Source organism: Pelodiscus sinensis, chromosome 6, assembly GCF_049634645.1.
Source record: "Pelodiscus sinensis isolate JC-2024 chromosome 6, ASM4963464v1, whole genome shotgun sequence".
Classification (NCBI taxonomy): Eukaryota; Metazoa; Chordata; order Testudines; family Trionychidae; genus Pelodiscus; species Pelodiscus sinensis.
The window spans coordinates 106,416,569-106,434,481 of NC_134716.1; the positions used below are offsets into that span (position 1 = coordinate 106,416,569).

General features: G+C 40.7%; 2 protein-coding genes across 7 annotated transcripts in view; one reads left to right on the forward strand and one right to left on the reverse strand.

The window, feature by feature from the left end:
• The window catches only part of CAPSL (calcyphosine like), a 30,355-nt gene extending 16,345 nt beyond the window's left edge, over positions 1–14,010 (forward strand). The window contains exon 5 of one of the 2 annotated variants that reach the window (XM_075932544.1): positions 6,489–7,492. In XM_075932544.1, coding sequence (XP_075788659.1) covers positions 6,489–6,602 — 114 coding nt within the window. In that variant the 3' untranslated portion in view covers positions 6,603–7,492. Of the gene's footprint in view, positions 1–6,488; positions 7,493–13,891 lie in introns of those variants that run through there. The other variant, XM_075932546.1, reaches the window with a different exon arrangement.
• A 634-nt stretch (positions 14,011–14,644) lies between these two features.
• IL7R (interleukin 7 receptor) overlaps positions 14,645–17,913 on the reverse strand; it is a 38,657-nt gene continuing 35,388 nt past the window's right edge. For all 5 annotated transcript variants that reach the window (XM_075932542.1, XM_075932539.1, XM_075932541.1 and 2 more), the window contains one exon: positions 14,645–16,305. In XM_075932542.1, the coding sequence (XP_075788657.1) occupies positions 15,808–16,305 (498 nt within the window). In that variant the 3' untranslated portion in view covers positions 14,645–15,807. The remainder of the gene's footprint in view (positions 16,306–17,913) is intronic.

The following is a 17,913-nucleotide window of genomic DNA, read 5'->3' on the forward strand; positions in this document are numbered from 1 at the left end:
ATTAGATTTCTCTTCTCTTTCTGCACCAAATCTGAGTAATGAGTCAGGTCCTCTGTCAGCTTTGTACAACAAAACTTGTAACTGCAGGAAAAGGTACATTGTATGCAGGGGAAAAAAAGAGCTGAGTTGATTTTTTTTTTTTACCCTCTAGCAAATATAATAACATTCAATGGGGATCGCTACTAAAATATAGTAGTATTTGCACGTATGCAAAACCATACAACCAAGCCCAGCATATTGGTAGCTATATATATATATAAAGGCCCAGGCACTGCCACCTATGGGGAAGCCCTGCATTAACTTTAACAGAAGTTCAGGGCATATAGATGAAAGGCAGCATGGACCTAAAGGCTTGAGTCTAGTCTCAGATGCTGTTAGAAATAATGTCGTATGCTTAGAGCCAGCAGCAGTCTCTAGCACTGTTGTATGCTGTACTGTAGCCAGGTATATCTGTAATGTTGCACTGAATGAAGCAGAAGCCATTAGCATCTATTCAACTGTAGTTTCTTGTGCATTTTAGTCTAAATAAAGAAAATACCCAAGAGATGTTGTACAGAGGCTTGTGTGGCAAAGCAGTAGCTATGGAAAGATCGAGAGTAATGGCCCTCAGTTTATCTGGGTTTGGAATTAAGATTCCAAAATATTATTTAGGACTTTATTCAATGATATGATTTCTCATTTCTGATCATGCAGTTCAGCTGTGGGGAACGTCTTAGTCTGAAGCAGTTGATGTTTTCGGTTGATATATGAAATGCCCTTTGATGTCAGTAGGAATTAAGCATATGGATCAATGGCAGCCTAGAATCCTAAACTGACTACAAGCTGCTATTGAAAACCATTGTAAACAATATGCTCTGTGGTCCCCTCCAATCTGTGCAAGGGACAAAGGAGCAGAAATTCTGGACAAATACTTCACTGATTCATGCAAGTAGCAGCGTGCTCCCCTCCCTGACTCTGTCTGAGTCCATAGAAACTCTCTGGTGCAAATAAACACCATGTGTTTGAACTCCCCTGGTGTTTGAGAGGTAGAAATCCAAGGAGCAGCTGCTCCACAGAGCATATTCCCCAGGAGGAAATGGTTTTACAGGAAAATAACACACACAAACCACAGGAGTTAATGTTAGTGCAGGCAGAATTAACTTTCATTCTTCACCTTTGTACCTCTGTCAGAAATGAGAATAAGCAAATAGAGCAGTATGTTGGAGTGGCAGCTGGGCTGCTAAACAAGTCCTTCTAGCTACAGAGTGGGAGGAACTGAATATTACATTGAGAGGTTAATTATCCAGATGGTAGCCCCAAGATTCACAGGTTTGGTGTCAGAATTCTCTCACTGATCCTTGGTTCTTAACTGACTGATTTGCCATAGACACTAATTCCTCAAAAATATAAAAACTTTCACTTAGTTTTCCCTCTTTATTACTTCGGTTTGGATGGGGAAGTGTGGTATGTGGGGGGCCGGAGGAGATACTAGAGAGAGAAACATTTTTGTCCTGATATAATCAAAAATTCTTTTTTAATTCACAGTAATCTGATAAAGCTGCAATTAATATATACATTATAAAAATACTCTTAATTCAATATACCCAATTGTATTAGAACTTAATTAACTAAACATATTCTCGAATGCAAACTAGGAATCAGACTCCGGTCTTTTTGTACAGAGCAACTAGTAGAAATTCACCTGCATATGGAAATTCTTAACTGGTGTGAACTCATTGTAGTGGTTCCTATTCTTGTATCCAGCTCAGGAGGAGAGGCTAGGAGAAAAAGGATTTCCTAGAAGTCTGTGGTTGATGCAAAGGCCCCGGTGGCTGATAGCAGACCTTAGAGAGGTCACCAAGATATACCTGAACACAGAGGGGGCAGTGTTACAGCATAGGGAGATCCATTATCATTGGCCTTTTGAGATGAGGATGTAGGTTTGTCAGGGGACAGTGTGGACATATGATTCCAGAATATGAGGGAATGGATTGGACAGGAAGTATGCTACCAGACAGTGTGGTAGGCTGGGAGTGGGTGTTGACCAAGCTAGTCACTGAGGTGTACCTACCCTGCTTTATAGGTTATAAGAAAAGGAGCTTTGTAACACTTGTGCCAGTGACAGGTTTCATGGTAAGGAGCCCTGTAAGCCCCACACTGGAAGGAAACCAATTAAATGCCTGGTATAGGTGAGTACCGGGATAAGTTGATATTACTCCCCCTTGTGTTAAAAAATTAATAAAAGCTTCAGCCTGCCACTTGAGTTCATGATTGGGTCTAGCCTCATTTTGTACCTGTGTCCACTTCAGTTCATGTGGTAACTGAAAAACAATTCTATATCAGTACAGGGTCCAGAGCCACAAAAGCATATAAGCAACCTGATGTTAAGCATTGCAGCTCCTAACTTTTAGGTGCCTAAAAAATTACAAAAAGAGCACGGCCATCCACAAAGCCTGAATTAGGCACCTAGACTCCTATACAGTGAGGCTACGTCTACACTGGCATGAATTTCCGAAAATGCTTTTAACAGAAAACTTTTCCATTAAAAGCATTTTCGGAAAAGCATGTCTAGATTGGCAGGATGCTTTTCCGCAAAAGCACTTTTTGCGGAAAAGTGTCCGTGGCCAATCTAGACGCGGTTTTCCGCAAAAAAGCCCCGATCGCCTTTTTCGCGATCGGGGCTTTTTTTTGGCGGAAAACAGTACTATGCTGTCTACACTGGCCCTTTTGCGCAAAAGTCTTTTGGAAAAAGACTTTTGCTCAAACGGGAGCAGCATAGTTTTTCCGGAAAAGCACTGATGATTTTACATGAGATCGTCAGTGCTTTTCCGGAAATTCAAGCAGCCAGTGTAGACAGCTGACAAGTTTTTCCGCAAAAGCAGATGATTTTGCGGAAAAACTTGCCAGTCTAGACACAGCCTGAATGTGATGACAGGGACAGCAAAAAAGGTAATCCACAAAGACAGCATACTGAGAAAGGCTGCTTAAGCTAGCCAGTGGGAGATACTGACCAGAGGTAAGGCTAGATTTATACCTTATGCACATCTAGGCACATCATCTTTAGCATTCCTCCCTCCCCTTGCATACTGGTGACCTTCATGTTGCACACAGCTTTAGAGAGATAAGTGGCCCTGAGATTGCCAGCACCCCCAGCCCTGACCCCCAGGCTTCAGAGAGGTGCCCAGTGCCACTTTGTTATTGGTGAAATGGGAGCTAGGTGGCGAAATGCTAGTAAGGCCTGAAATATAATTGCTAAGGGGGAGTGGTGGCTCAGTTTTTAGCGTATGGGTTAGGATGGCACTCAGCGAGGATATATGGGAGACTCTGAGTTCAAAGTCCCTGCTCTGCATGAGGGGGAAAAGGAATGTGAATAGGGACTGATCACCTCTCATGTGAGTGCTCTGACTACTAGCTCAAAGTCATTCTAGCTCAGTGTTTCTCAACCGGTGATACGAGTACCCTTATGGGTACTCGAGAGAATTCTGGGGGGTACGTCAACACAATTGAAATTTGGAGAAAACTGATTTTTTTGTTTAAGTTTTACAGCTCTTTATTATTTTTGCACTTTTTACACCCAAAAATGTCATCGCTCGCCCGGCTACGATTAAGTTGTTTAAACAAATGTGTTGTAATGGTAGAAAATTGTGTGTCTGAAAGCTGTAGGTACTGGGGGGTACTTATATATTTTTTTAAAAGGGGTACTTTATAAAACAAAGGTTGAGAAACACTGTCTTTTTCTGGCCTACTTAATATTTACTTTTTCAATTGCTTAACTGAAGTGGAACAACTTCAGTGAAGAGATTAAGTGATCCTCAAATCAGAATGTTTCGCAGCTTCTCCTCCCTCGTCCCCTGTTATCCAGCTTTGTATACTCTTAGTTGAGAGACTTCATCCTCTGAGAACACCTGTTCCAGATCAGGACCTTGTACATGACTTAGGCTCTCAAATGCCTCTCTCCACTCTGGGGCTTAAGTGCCCAGACTGAGTCAGCAGCGTGTGTGCTCAGAGGCAAAAACCATAAGGCTCATATGCAAATGAGTCGAAGCATGGCATCGTGCCTTCCCTCATTTGCATAATTAATGAGTGGCTGCATTTTGTGCAAGAGGCTTTTGCATAAGAGCCATTCTTCCGCTTTTTTTCAGGAAGAATGACGCTTGCGCAAGAGGGGGTTTTTGCACAAAAAGGAGCCACATATATGGCTCCTTTTTGAACAAAAGCCTCTTGCGCGAAAAGCGACCATTAATTAATTATGCAAATGAGGCACAGCAATATTCCACGCTTTGCCTCATTTGCATATTTCTTGTGCAAAATGGTGCAGTATAGACGAAGCCTCTGGGTCTACAGAATGTTCACAGGTGCCAACTGAGTTTAGGTGCATACAAGGTTAGGCAGTGGTGGACAACAGTGGTGCCTAAAATTTTCCTGTGGCTTGCACCCCTTATGTAGAAGCTTAGGCATAGTGGGCCAGATTGTAAAAAAGTTGTACAGATGAGCCCCACACACATTGATTTCTATGTGACTTCAGTGGGGGAACACGGGGCTCTGTGCTTTCTCCTCTTCAACTTGCAGGACTGAGTATTATGCTAAGCAGTGCCCTCAACTCCCAATAATTTCAATAGGCCTTGGGGGTACTCAGCACCTCAGTGGGAGTTCTTCACCTAGGCTGCTAAGGTGCTTTTGAAAATCCCACTTGATTCTTATCTGCATCTTTAGGTATTTTAATACCCATTTAAATCTGATCTTCAGTCTCTTGCAGGATGGGACAAGAATGCCCGACAGAATTTACTTTGCTGATCCAGACATTTTATGCATCGGAGCCACTTAAATGCTGCTTGACCCTGTGCAGGATTGGTTCCCATATATATCACTGATGTTAGAAGGCCTCATGAGGCATTCAGGCAAATGCTTATTTTGCTATAGTTTCTGATGAACAAGTACAAGAGGAAGAGTTTTGGTAAACAAACTAATAATATCTGCAGGGAACAAATTGAGTCTTGGGAGGCAATTAACATTTGTGGCTCAGCGTCACTAAAAACAGGTATTTGTTTGCTATTGATCTTTTTATTTGCAGAGGTCAGTGCTTTGTTTTACTACTAGGCCAGGCCAGAAGAAGTTGTTTACACAGTGTAAATGAGGCTGCAAATAGATGGGCACATTAATGTGCAAGGGAACAGGGATCGGTGTGTGCCATGTTAGCACAGAAAGCTTGCCTATCATGTGCCATGTTAGCACAAAAAGTCCGCAGAGGAGTCTGACAGATGTATGGCCCTATAAATGCAGATCTGTGTCAGATGTAGATAGCATAAATCTGCCACACACCAGTCAAACAATCTGACCAAATTCTGTTGACAGGAGAACCAACAGAATGTATCGGCCTATGAGTATGTATCACAAGAGAAAGAGTGTGGTTTGAACAGGATGTGCTGAAAAAAAATGTGTACATATATTATATCTAATCTGGCACATGCAGACCTATTTAGTACCTGAGCCTGCCTGATGATCTCTGAGAAGTGGCTGAGCAAACTCCTTCACCTTTCAGCTGAACTAAGGAAACTGCATGAATGTTTGTAACTGCTGTGAGACCCTATTACAGGGGTTGGTGGGGACACACTTTGACATCATTGCTTGTGGGATTCATCATAGCATGATGTCAGCCAGAATTTGGTATCACATAAAAAATGCTGATAGTGTCACTTTTCTGAAGTAGATTTTCTTCTCCAAAAAGGGAACTGTAAATGTATCTAAAAACTATTCCATTATATTTTTTATAAATCTGATGATACTTGCACTTCCAGGGATACACTCCCCCCAAAAGTGCAAGCATATACACAAAAAATGCCAACATGCAAAGAAGGCAAACACCTCTGAAAATCACTAAGTTAGAAGCCAAAATAATGGCTAATGGCCAGATTTTCAAATAAAGCCAAAGTGACAGCTGCTGGGTGCCACACATGTCAAATGATCTCATCCTTTCATATTAATGCCCAGATAGAAGCTGAGCTGTTCCATAAACCTGTGCATGAAGGGTCTGATCCAATATGCTTTGTAACCAATGGGAGCCTTTCCACTGATTGCAATGGAAATTAGATGGGAGACTTATTTAGGTTCCCAGATAGGAGCTGTTGAGTGCTGAGTTCTTTTAAAAATCTTATCTTTTTAGTACATTGGTCACTACTGTAATGGAAATTGTTCTTTATATAGTCTGCATTTCATGTTTCAGTTGCCACACAGGAAAATGTAGCCCCATATGGCTAATGTGTATTGATTCTGGGTTGTGATATGTATAATTAGCACACTACTGTAGGCAGTCAGTGTTAATCATAGAATAATAGAATCGTAGAGCTGGAAGAGACCTCAGGAGGACACCAAGCTCTGTTTTCCTTTTAAATTTATTTTTAAAGTTAAAAAATATTGTAGGCTGACACATTAACTAAGTAGCGTCGCTGAGTCCAGCATCCAGCAACGGCATGTACAGTAATAAACTGAAAGGCATGTTTGTATTATTACAGGGCTGCTTGCTTATTGCTACTGTCGGTAACCTCTGGAGCTGCAGGCCTGCAGACTCTTCTGGCCCTCCTGAACTCCTGCAGCCGCAGATATGGCAAGCCATTTCCAGGGAATAGATTACTGTTGCAAGGACAACTTAGGCTAGCACCATTGGCCTAAGTATATAGCAATTTCCATGTAGCACTGGATGTAGCAAGGGTGCTGGACCCTTCCTTTTCAGTCATGGCATGTCTACACTACAGAGTTATTTCGAAATAACAAGATGAGTGTCCATAGAGGGGCTTGTTATTTTGGAATAACAATCCCTCATTCTATGAAGAATAACGCCCATTTCAAAATTGCTATTTCAAAATAGGATTAGCTGCTGCTATTTCGAAATAACTACTCCCCAGAGTCATTCAGAGTATTTATTCCCCAGTGCTCCCTGGGGCTCTAAATTGACATAGCGTGTCCACATTAAGGGAACCTGCCTCAGACTAATTTCGAGGCTTCCCTGTAATGTAGAAATCTTATCAACTATTTAGCTGATAACTATTTAGTCTTTTAACTATTTAGTCTTTGAGATGCTACTAGACTAATTGTCGTTTTTGAAGTTTTTCCTGTTACAGACTCACAGGGCTATCCCTCTGAAGTTTATCTACTTTACTGTCTTTTTTTCTTCCTCCCCTTCAATTTTTTTCCTTCTTCCCCACTCCCTCCTTTCCTTACTTATTGTTGGATCAGGACTTGCAACAGTCTGGTCATCTGAAGAAGTGGGCTGTGCCCACAAAAGTTCATGACACCATCTACATGTTTTGTTAGTCTTTAAGGTGCTACTACACTATATTTTGTTTTTAAGTTTTTCCTGTTACAGACTAACTCGGCTATCCCCTCTGAAGCTGTTTAGAAATAGTTATTTTGGGAGTGGGAGTTATTTCAAAATAATAACCTGGTAATATAGACATAGCTTCAGGCTGGTAAGGAAAAGAAAGCAGGTCCAGATAGATCAGAAATTTTTCTGTCATGCTCTTGGATTATATATGCGTGTGTGTGTGCGTGCATGAGCACACATGTATGCACATGCTGTTTGAGGTTCCTATCAGAATTGGGAGCCTCTTACCCTGCCCTCACCTGTGATTGGGGTGAGAGAGTTCCTGAGCAGAAACCCTAAAATCAAAGTTTTTCTTAAAAGGAAATTCCACAGAGAATGGGACAAGAGTTGTCCTTTTTCCCTCACAGGAAATCATACAAAACGGTGAGTGGAAAGTGTGGAGGTGGGGATGAGATTAGATTATTACAGCTCTACAGTCTTTTGTTAATTTCATGTTTTCCCCCTCATATTTACTCTGTTCAGGTCAGGCTCTTTTTGTGTATAAAGAGGCTTATATATTATTTCAATTTTTTGGCTTTTGCTCGTTCTCTCTGTCTAATACTAAATTAATAAACTAATTTATTTCACATGTATCATTTTACCTCATTTCAGATTCCATTTATTTTTGAGGGACTGGCTACAGTGCTGTGAACCTTATTTATTTGTCTTGAATGTTAATATTTTTGAACAGGTATAAAATAATTCTATAATAAAAATACATTCATTTAAAAACTTTCAACTTTAAAAATGCAAGTGATTTATTTTCCTGTAATTTTGTGGGCCATCCTTCATTTCATTCAGAGGCTTCCTCAGGCAGCCAAAGCTGCTTCCTGCCACCTTGTTTTGACTTTGCAGTCATCCATCATGGTAGCTTTTTTTTTTTTTTTTTTTTTTTTTGCGTGGCAGTTTAAAAGGATAGGGTAGTGATTTTTATTGCACTAAAACACTACAGAATACTCCTGAACCAGATCACTTTGTAATGTACCTTTCAAAAAATCATCAGTGCTTGTTTTTTCATGTTAAATTTGCTATGTTTAAAAAAGATATGTCAGCAAAAGAACATAGTTTTAAATTAAGAAAAAAGTTGCGTAAGAGAGAGTCTTGGGACTGTTTTTTCAGATAACAAGAGCAAGCAGTCTTTTTTTTTACTGCTTTGTACAGTTAGAAAAATATAGCTTTGTGACAAAATGGTACCTCTTGGTTTCAAAATGCTGCTTTCTTAGTGTTATGTGTAGAGTCAATATAAAAGCATGCGAATAGTCCTTTATTTCTAATAAAAATTATTTTGTTTCAAAAGTTAACTGCTTCAGATGACATGGGTAGACAGGGGAGGTAATCTTAATCTTATTTTGTCCTGCAGTTACTCAATCCACATGGTTTTATCTTTTTTAAAAACGTTGATTGTAAATGATAGGACTCACATTCCCCCCCTCCCCCAAATCTTCACACTTTACAATGGATATCCTGCAAAAGAGTGTTACAAAGTTTAAATTAAAAGCCTGCTTACAGCTAAAGTCAACAGGTGCAAATTTCCAACAAATTTAAAAGGTTATAAATACATTAATTTGAGTAGATGAAATAAGGGAGATTGACATAAAGGTTAAATATGACTTTCATAAGGGTCTTTCTACCCTTTTTAAAGACTAAAGCTAGAAATAATTTTACTCCTGACACAAAACAAACAAAAGAGATGTTTGCTACACTTACATAAATTTTGTAATTTAAAAAAATCTAAATGCATTCTCCTTTTCATTGGGTTTTAAAAATCTGTTAAAACTTTCATTGGTTTCACATTTAAATTTTAAAAATATGGAAAGAAAAATTGTGTGTGTAGAGAGGTGGGGGGAGGGAAATTATATGGTGAGAAATTCTTTAGAGCAGTTAACTACTAGTACAAAGGTTGAATTCTCCATAGCAGCCTTTTGCTTTCATCAGTCTGAAACAACAGAGGCAGAAATATATGTAATCAACACAATAGATTTAATGTACAGGCAGTCCCCAGGTTACATGGATCCGACTTACATCGAATCCCTACTTACAAATGGGGTGAGGCAACCCCGCACTAGCTGCTTCCCCCCAGCAGACCAGGGAGACGCGAAGCTAGCCCCCCCCCCCCCCCAGCAGACCAGGGAGACGCAGAGCGGCTTTTCTCAGCAGACACCTCAGCTTGAGAATAAAGGACTGAGGGAAGTGAGGTGTGGGAGAATAAAACTGAGCTCTGGAGAAATGTTTGGCTAGAGTTTCCCCTACAATATGTACCAGTTCCGACTTACATACAAATTCAACTTAAGAACAAACCTACAGTCCCTATCTTGTACGTAACCCGGGGACTGCCTGTATTCACTTAATACAAAAAATACACATGAGGATTTATTTGATGTACAGTCAATGTCCAGCAAGGACCTGACTTCTTCTTGCAACTTTAATTTACCTCTGGCGCAGAATTCATGTTCCCTACAGATTTTTTCCTCAGCAGAATTATACCTGCTTCTTGAGAGGCACTGCAATTACACCTTTCACCCGCCTGGGGCTGCTGTGGCACCAGAAGAGTGGACCGCCAACTCATGAGTCAGAGCAGCCAGCTATTGAGAGGAAGAGAGCAGTGGCTGCATTTCTCATAGCAACATGCCTGTGGGGGGCCAGGTAAGAGGGGAGAGGATATCGAGGGAATTGCCAGACCGGGGCACACAGAGGTCATAAAAGGGCTTGTGAGCAGGGACAGACTGGGCACAGGGGTCTGAGCACAGAAGCTGGGAGGGATAGCACTAAGCCGCGGCTGAATGAGAATGGGAGTTCAGGAACACAGGAGGGCAGGAGGAAGGGGAGTCAGAGACCCCTGGGGGTTTAAAGTAAATAACTGGAAGCTGTCGTGATTATTTTGTGTTACTTTGAGCGATAAAATATGCAGAATTTTGCAGAAATTTAAAATATAGTGATTACATTTTTTGGTGCAGATTTTTTTCTTCTTTTGGCTGGGAGCCATCTATGGTAAGTACCTCCCAGCCAGAGCCTGCACCTGGCATTCCATACCTTTGTGCACCCAACCCCCTACCCTAGGTCACAACCCTCTCCTGCACCAGGTCACAACCCTCTCCTACATTCAAACTCTCTCCCAAAATCCACCCCCCCCTTCTACACACCTCCTCCAGATCAGAATCCTCTCCTACACCTAGCCCCCCCCAAATCCTGCACTCTCTCTTACATCCCAATGGCCTAACTGGAACTCCCTTTTTGCGCCCAACCTCCATCCAGACCCTGCACCTCCTCCATAAATATAGAAAAGTATACCAGCATACCAAATTTACTTCTGTCATAATTTCCGTCCAGAGTGTGTTGTGAAAGTACCATTAGCAGACAAGTAACACAATGATCATTAACATTTTTGCAGAGCTCATATATAGTAAACACTCAAAAGCCTGTACAAATGTGAAGAAAAATGGAACTAAGATGTGTTTGAAACAGGCTTTTTCCAGACAAAAGAGAGGCCAATGCCTCCATCCAGGTGCAAATATACTCAAGTGGCCATTCACAGGCACATCAGAAGCTATAGGGATGGATCCCTTTGCATTGTAGCAGGGAAGAAACTAGGGTGAAATCTTCTTTATCAGTCTCCAGAGAACTTTGCTCACAGTGGGGGCACTGAACTTTGAGAAGGATATATTTCAAAAGTTCACTAGACTGTAGAAGAAAGGGATAAAGAACCCAAGTAATCTTTCACCTATGAAGACAGAGGAACTGAGCTTTTTGGACTCTGTGGGCAATCCTGGCCAAGAGAGAGATCAGTCACCTTTCTGGAAGCAGATATAGTAAGAATCTTTCCTTGAACCAAGAATTTCTGACTAGTCCTCATACTTGACCTCAGTTAAATCTACTTTCTTATTGATTAAATAAACGTGTGTCATTTTTATTCTACATCAACTCAGTACTGTGTTGACTACAGGTGATTGTTAACTCCATTTAAAGTAACAAGCTGCTGTGCTTTGACCTCTTTAAAAGAGCAATAGTCCTTATTACTTTGCTGAATATTCCAGAAGATGCACAGACATTTCAAGGCAGATGGTTTGGGGGGGAATTTGGAATTAAGGAGTGGGCTGGGCTTTCTTGGTAAAGAAGGTTCATGGAGGCTAGTGTGTGGCTGTGGTGTAACAATCAGGTTATGGGAGCCAGAGTTGCTGAATCTGAGCTGCTAAACACACAGACACTTCATGCATGTGAATATGTTGGCTCAGAGCCTTCATCCAGCAGCTATAGCAGCAGCACATACTAAGGCACTCAGATTACAGGACAGCTGTGACATAAGCTCTCACTTATCTGAACTACATCCTAAGTTGTGACAGGCACTAATATTTTGCTGTGACATCGAAAGATTATTATACTTGTGCATGTTCTTATCTTAGGAGGGCAAATGAGAGGACAGAGACATAAAATTAATGACTCACTGTAATGCACCAACTTTTATTCACAAATGTACAATTCTGCTGCCAACAGACTATGGACACAGTGGCTGACTCAATCCATGCCTTTCAGGAGTGTGCAGTGTGCTTAACAGTCAACTATATCATCTCTCCTTGGACAAGTAAAAAGTCATCTTGATTCCTTCAGCCCCCAATGGTAACCTTCAGTTCACAATCCACAGACTTTTTCTAAATATGAGGTGAAAGCTGCTGAATGCCCTCAACCCTCATTAACCAAGGGTCAAGCCCATGAGTGTTACCGATATTAGACACAAAACATAATTCTACATTGGTAAGTGCTACAGTATAGATCCTAGGTTCCCTCAACTCACACGAGGGAAAATGGCTCAGAAGGGCAGCCATGTTAGTCTGTAACTTAAAAAACAACGAGCAGTTTTGTGGCACATATATTAGATCATGAGCTTTTGTGGGTAAAACCCACTTCATCAGATGAGTTGGAGGGGAAATTACAGATTCCTGGCTATATCTAACAGAATGTATAACATATGAGGGAGTAAATTGTAAGTAAGGACTCAACTTCATGCAGTGACACTGTAGTAAAAGCAGTATGTGAGAGGTTTCAGGGTCAAAAAATCCCATTTTCTCTTATTGCTCATTGAACAATGAATAAAGCATATTTTAAAACCATGCAGTGCAGGACACGGTGTAAGGACATAGTCTGGGCTCAGTTCTGATCTCACAGTGGTTTAATTCCTTTGACTTAATGTGAGTTATTTCTGATTTATGCTGCCTGGAGGGGGATCAGAACTGGCTCACTGGAGTTATACCCATAGAAAAGCAGTTTCAGTAAGTGCAGAATCAGACACAGCTTGAATGTTAGCAGTCAATTATGTTGTTACAAAAATGAGAACTACAAATATATAATGCAAATAGATATCCTTTTAATATGCTAAAACTTTACAAAAGAGGTGTACATGTTCTTTCATTAAATAAGACAGAAATATGGTACTCAGACGTTAGCAGCTATGCAAAAATATATCTAATGCATATGGAAGCTTTGTATGAGAATTTGCTGTTAGGTAGAGTAGTGGTTAATGTTTGCAATAATCCACTCTTACAATATAAAATAGCAACATTGTATCCTAGTAGGAATAGTAGGACTATTCTTTGATATGTGCATTATTGTTTAAAACTGCAGACAGATGCTTATATAATCCTTTTACCTTTTAACACTGTGTATGTGTGAGTTTAAAATAAGTGTAACGCTACCTACATACAACCTATTCTTTTATACAGCATTCTTTTTCCTGTTTGGTAATGTGGTAAAAGAACAGAATCACTTCCTGAGATAGTTTGTTTGCATCTACATTTGCACTGTGCAAGTCTGCATATTTTAAGCATTAGCAGCTGTTTTTATGAAATAGGAGCAGTATAAAGCAAAGGAACTAAAGTCCAGTGCTTTAGTTCAATTTTATCTACTATATCATCTTACTACTATGTGATAAACAGTAATAAAAAAAGTATGTGATACATCGAATACTTTGGGCCATGTCCTTGGCCTTTCTGCATAAACATACCATAATGCTGTGCCTGACTGAAGTTTGCCACAGTGCAGGGTGTGTGAGGGCATGACTGGGAACACGGGGTTCATGATTAGATTGCTGTTGTGCTCCAGCTGTCCCTGGCTAATGTAATAGCCTCTCAGGGACTGAAACTAGCCAATGCAAGTTAAAAGCAGCCTTGTAGCTTGGAGTCACAATTTCCATTCCCATGGTTCTCTGCTAAGCATATCTCAACCAAACCAAAAGGTTCTAGTCCATTTAATTTGGAAGCAAAAGCCAAATCAGGACCATGAGGTCAAATTAAACATAGGTGTCTAGAATCTGGTATGGCCAGATTGGAACAATAACTGGTTTTCTATTTTTTTAGTTTAGCCTGAAAAATGAATGAAAGGAGGATTTTTGTTTAGTCCTTCCCATGTACTTAGTTTTTAAAAAGTACATGACCTGAAGAAGTTACTTCTTATTGCACTAATCAGGCCACTCCCAAAAAGGGAGTTTAAAGCAGCTAGAGGACATGATACCTCACAAAGGGCAAACCCTTAGCCTAGAGCACAGCTAAGCAGCTTTTCTCTCTTCAGACTATATTCCTTGGCGGTCATGCAACCCTGAGGCTGTAGCAGCGCCTGCAACTCCTCCACACCAGTTCCCCATCAAGCAATGGCCAGGCCAGTGGAACTACATCCTGGATCAACTATCCCTTGGTGACAGAATATAAAGTACATCATGGAATTGTGGAGTAAGGAGAGGGGAAGAGGCAAGGTTTCCTCTTACTGGAGAAAGCTAAATACTCCTCTGACAATGTTACTGAACAGTTTGTAAGAAAATTGATCTAATAGAGGTACCAGCTTTGCAAAGTAGTTAGGAAAATTTGCCAGCCCTGGTACAAAACCTGCTGACTCGCCCTTACCTACAGTGACTGGTGATAATGAAAAAATAAGTCCGTGTCAGGTACCCATGACAAAGGGAGCCCTGGGAAATAACTCACAGGCCACACTCACATATGCATGAGAGGGCAGAGAAAAAAGGTGTCGTGCATGTCACTGATGCCCTGCAAGGGAGCAATGCCTATTTATAACAGTTAAGGGTCTGGCACCATGTTTTAAGGCACATCAGTGCTGATCAACATGAACACAACTGAGAATCACCAATCAAATATCATGCCATGTGTTTTGCTTCATGCTGTATTTGTACTATTCTAGTTTTACATGTATTTTTCTGTTTAGATTAACAACAAATAAAACAGTGACTTGTTTTTTGCATCTCCTTTAGCAGTATGTTTTAACTGGCCCTGGGGATCATGTCCCCAGGTATCTTTTTATTTTGTAGTCATGGAGCAATAAGCCACACCCTCAGCAGATGTAAATCAGCATTGATCCTTGGATGTTACCAAAGCTAAGCCAATTTACACTAGTTGAAGATCTGGCCCATTGTTTTGTACAATAAAAACTGTTGGTACAGTAGTAATAAAGACAGGTAATAGAACAAACTAGCAACTGGGCTGAGCTACTAAGTTTGACTGCATCTGAACTTTCCTAGTATCCAGGGGAGAGTCAAATCAGGGCATGGGGGGGGGGGAACTCATCCCTATATTGAACCACTATTACTTTGTTTATATGTGTTAACCCTGGTTCTATCCACCTTTCTGCTCCCACCTTCAACCCTCTTCCACACATGAATTCCAGGTGTAGCTAATTTATTTGAAGCCTTTAAGCACCAAGACATCAATTTTTGCTTATTATTGTACACAGTCTCACAAGCCATGCCTGAGCACAGTCCTTGCTGTGGCTGTGTTAGGATGGGAGCTGCTATCTTGGGAGTGTATCAGTGCTTGTTAGAAAGCGATGTTGTGTGCTCTCTTTCCCCTGGGAGCTGAGCATTCTGCCTCAAGACATTGCTGGTTGGGGACCAAGCTCAGATCCTGAATCCCAAATGAATACAGGATAATTCTGATATCACTTACTCTGTTTTGACAACTGGTATAATGCCACTGACTTCTTGCTCCTGATTCATTCACCCAGTCTAAATGAGAGCAGAATCTACTTAACCTACCTAGACTCTGCAGTCATATTATGTCCATTAACAAAATCTGTAGCTGTATAAACTGAGGTGTTGATAGGAGAGTAAACAAATGTGAAGCACTCACTGATCATTGGATAGAGCGCAATAGAGAAGTACAATGTTATAGTATATTGTTGTCGGAGATTAATCACCTCTCATGATTAAGGTCTTAAATGGATTGAACCAAATTTGTTTTCAGTTACACAAGATTTACTCCTCATTGACACTGGTGTAATTGAGAACAGAATTTGGTCCATTGTCCTTAGAGGCCAAGAAAAATACATCCAAATTGCTTAGAGCATTGCAAAATGGGGATAGGTACATTATAGAATTTATTTTTCTCTGAATCAATCAGCAAGAGGCGGAAGACCCAAACAAGAAGAACCAAATGTTTGCTTTGTTATAGCAAATTCTATGTTCTTATTATTTTTGAGGTTTACTGATTTTTGCAAAAGCTGGACATTGTGACATATGCTTCGTCTTTATTTGATGACCTAATTCCATTACTGGGCTGTATATGGGACATTGTGTCGGTGTTTATGGGTCCTGGTCTGGGCTGAACAGTGAGGTCTGCTGGAGAGCTGGAATGTGTCATAAGACCATAGTTATAGAGTTGTGTACCATTGATACTGCACAGCCTATATGGGATGCCATTGCTGAATCCATCCAATATGAAAGGGTGAGTCTCACACAAGTGCTCACTTAACGTGTCAGATGGCCAGAATCCTCCATAAGTCACAGGCAGCTTTAGGACACTTTTGTCTACATCAGTAGGGCTCTTCTTCATATCCAATTCATTCCTAACTTTTTCTGAAACATCTAGAGGAGCCGATGGCTGCAGAAAACTTTCCACTTCTGTTTTGGCTTGAATGCCATCCACTTTATGAATATGAACATACCCAAATTTTTCCGGGTTAAAGCTTATATCAAAATTCTGTGTGTGACAAAGAGGATAATAGGTTCAGTTAACTGCAGGTGCTAAGTTAAGGGAACACACTTCCACAAGTCATCGGATTTTAGAAGATTTGTGTTTGTGTCCTTTAACATTTTCATTAAAAAAAAAAAGAACTAGCATCTTTCAACCCACCAACTACACAAACAAACAAACAATCTTGAATCAAAATCAGACCGAGGTGCAATCTGGAAACTAACTCATAACAGACTGACCTTTATAAGAGATTTACCTAAGGCAGTGACTCTGAACCTTTTACACTCACCAGTCCCTTCTCAACTAGCTAAGATTGTCAAGGCTACTTCCACTTCAGCAGCAAAGAAAAAAGGAGTCTAGCCATGACAAACATCTGTTTGTGACCTAGATGTAAGGCAACGGGCCAAAGGCTTCAGGCTTTTTAGTACTCTCAGATGATACATTTTCTGGAGAATGTTATTCCACTCATGAAACAGCACTATTACATTGCCAGGGAGGAAAACTAGCACTGCTAATTGTAAATCAATGGGCTAATTACACACCTTACAGCTGGAACTGTAGTCAGTTAGGCTCCAGTCAGCCAAAGGCTAATGTACCTGCTTAACTTTGTACACTGTGAGTAACCATATTGACTACATAAAAATGGAAGGATATCATGGTACGAATTTCCAAATAAATCACAATTTAGGGCCATCAAGTGCCATCATTATTTTTCACAAGCAAAATCTCAAGTAGAATAGTTAAATGTTTGACTACTTCATCTACATATGCAAATACCATTTACACGTGCAAATGGTAGCATTTATTAATCAAATTTAGAAGTTCCTTTGAAAACATGGCCCAGTATATAATTATAGATGGAGCCAGGGCTGGATTACCCAATAAGCAGACTAAGCACATGCTTAGGGCACCAGCAAAGCAGGGGCACCAAAGAAAAAAAAGAGATTATATGATATAGCATTGTTTTTATTTTGAATTACATATGGGGGGGGGGCACAATAATCTTTTCAGTGCTTAGGGCCTCTAAAGGTCTTAATCCGGCCCTGGATAGAGCCCTACCAAATTCACAGCCATGAAAAACACATCACAGACATGAAATCTGGTCTTTTGTGCACTTTTACTCTATACTATACAGATTTCATGGGAGATACCAGCATTTCTCAAATTGGGGGTCCTGGCCAAAAAGACATTACAGGAGGGTTGCTGGATTATTTAATGGGATGGGGCTCATGTTATTACCACCCTTCTGTGTTGCCTACAGGTCTGGGTGACAAGAGAGAAGCAGCTGCTGACTGAGGGTCCAGCTCTGCAGACAGCAGCTCAGAAGTAATAAGAGTGGCAATGCCATACCATGCCATCCTTACTTCTGTGCTGTTGCTGGCAATTGTTCTGCTTTTGAAGAGGGCCTCCCAGCCAGAAGCCACCACTTTCCAGAAGTCCAGCTCTATTACAGCCCTGCCATGAGCAGTAGCACAGAAGTAAGAGCAGCAGCACTACAATTCCTGCTACAATACCACCCCTACTCATCCACACATCAACACAAAGTTCTCAGAGCTCTTTTTTGGGGTCAGGATTCCTACAATTACAACATTGTGAAATTTCAGGCTGAAATTT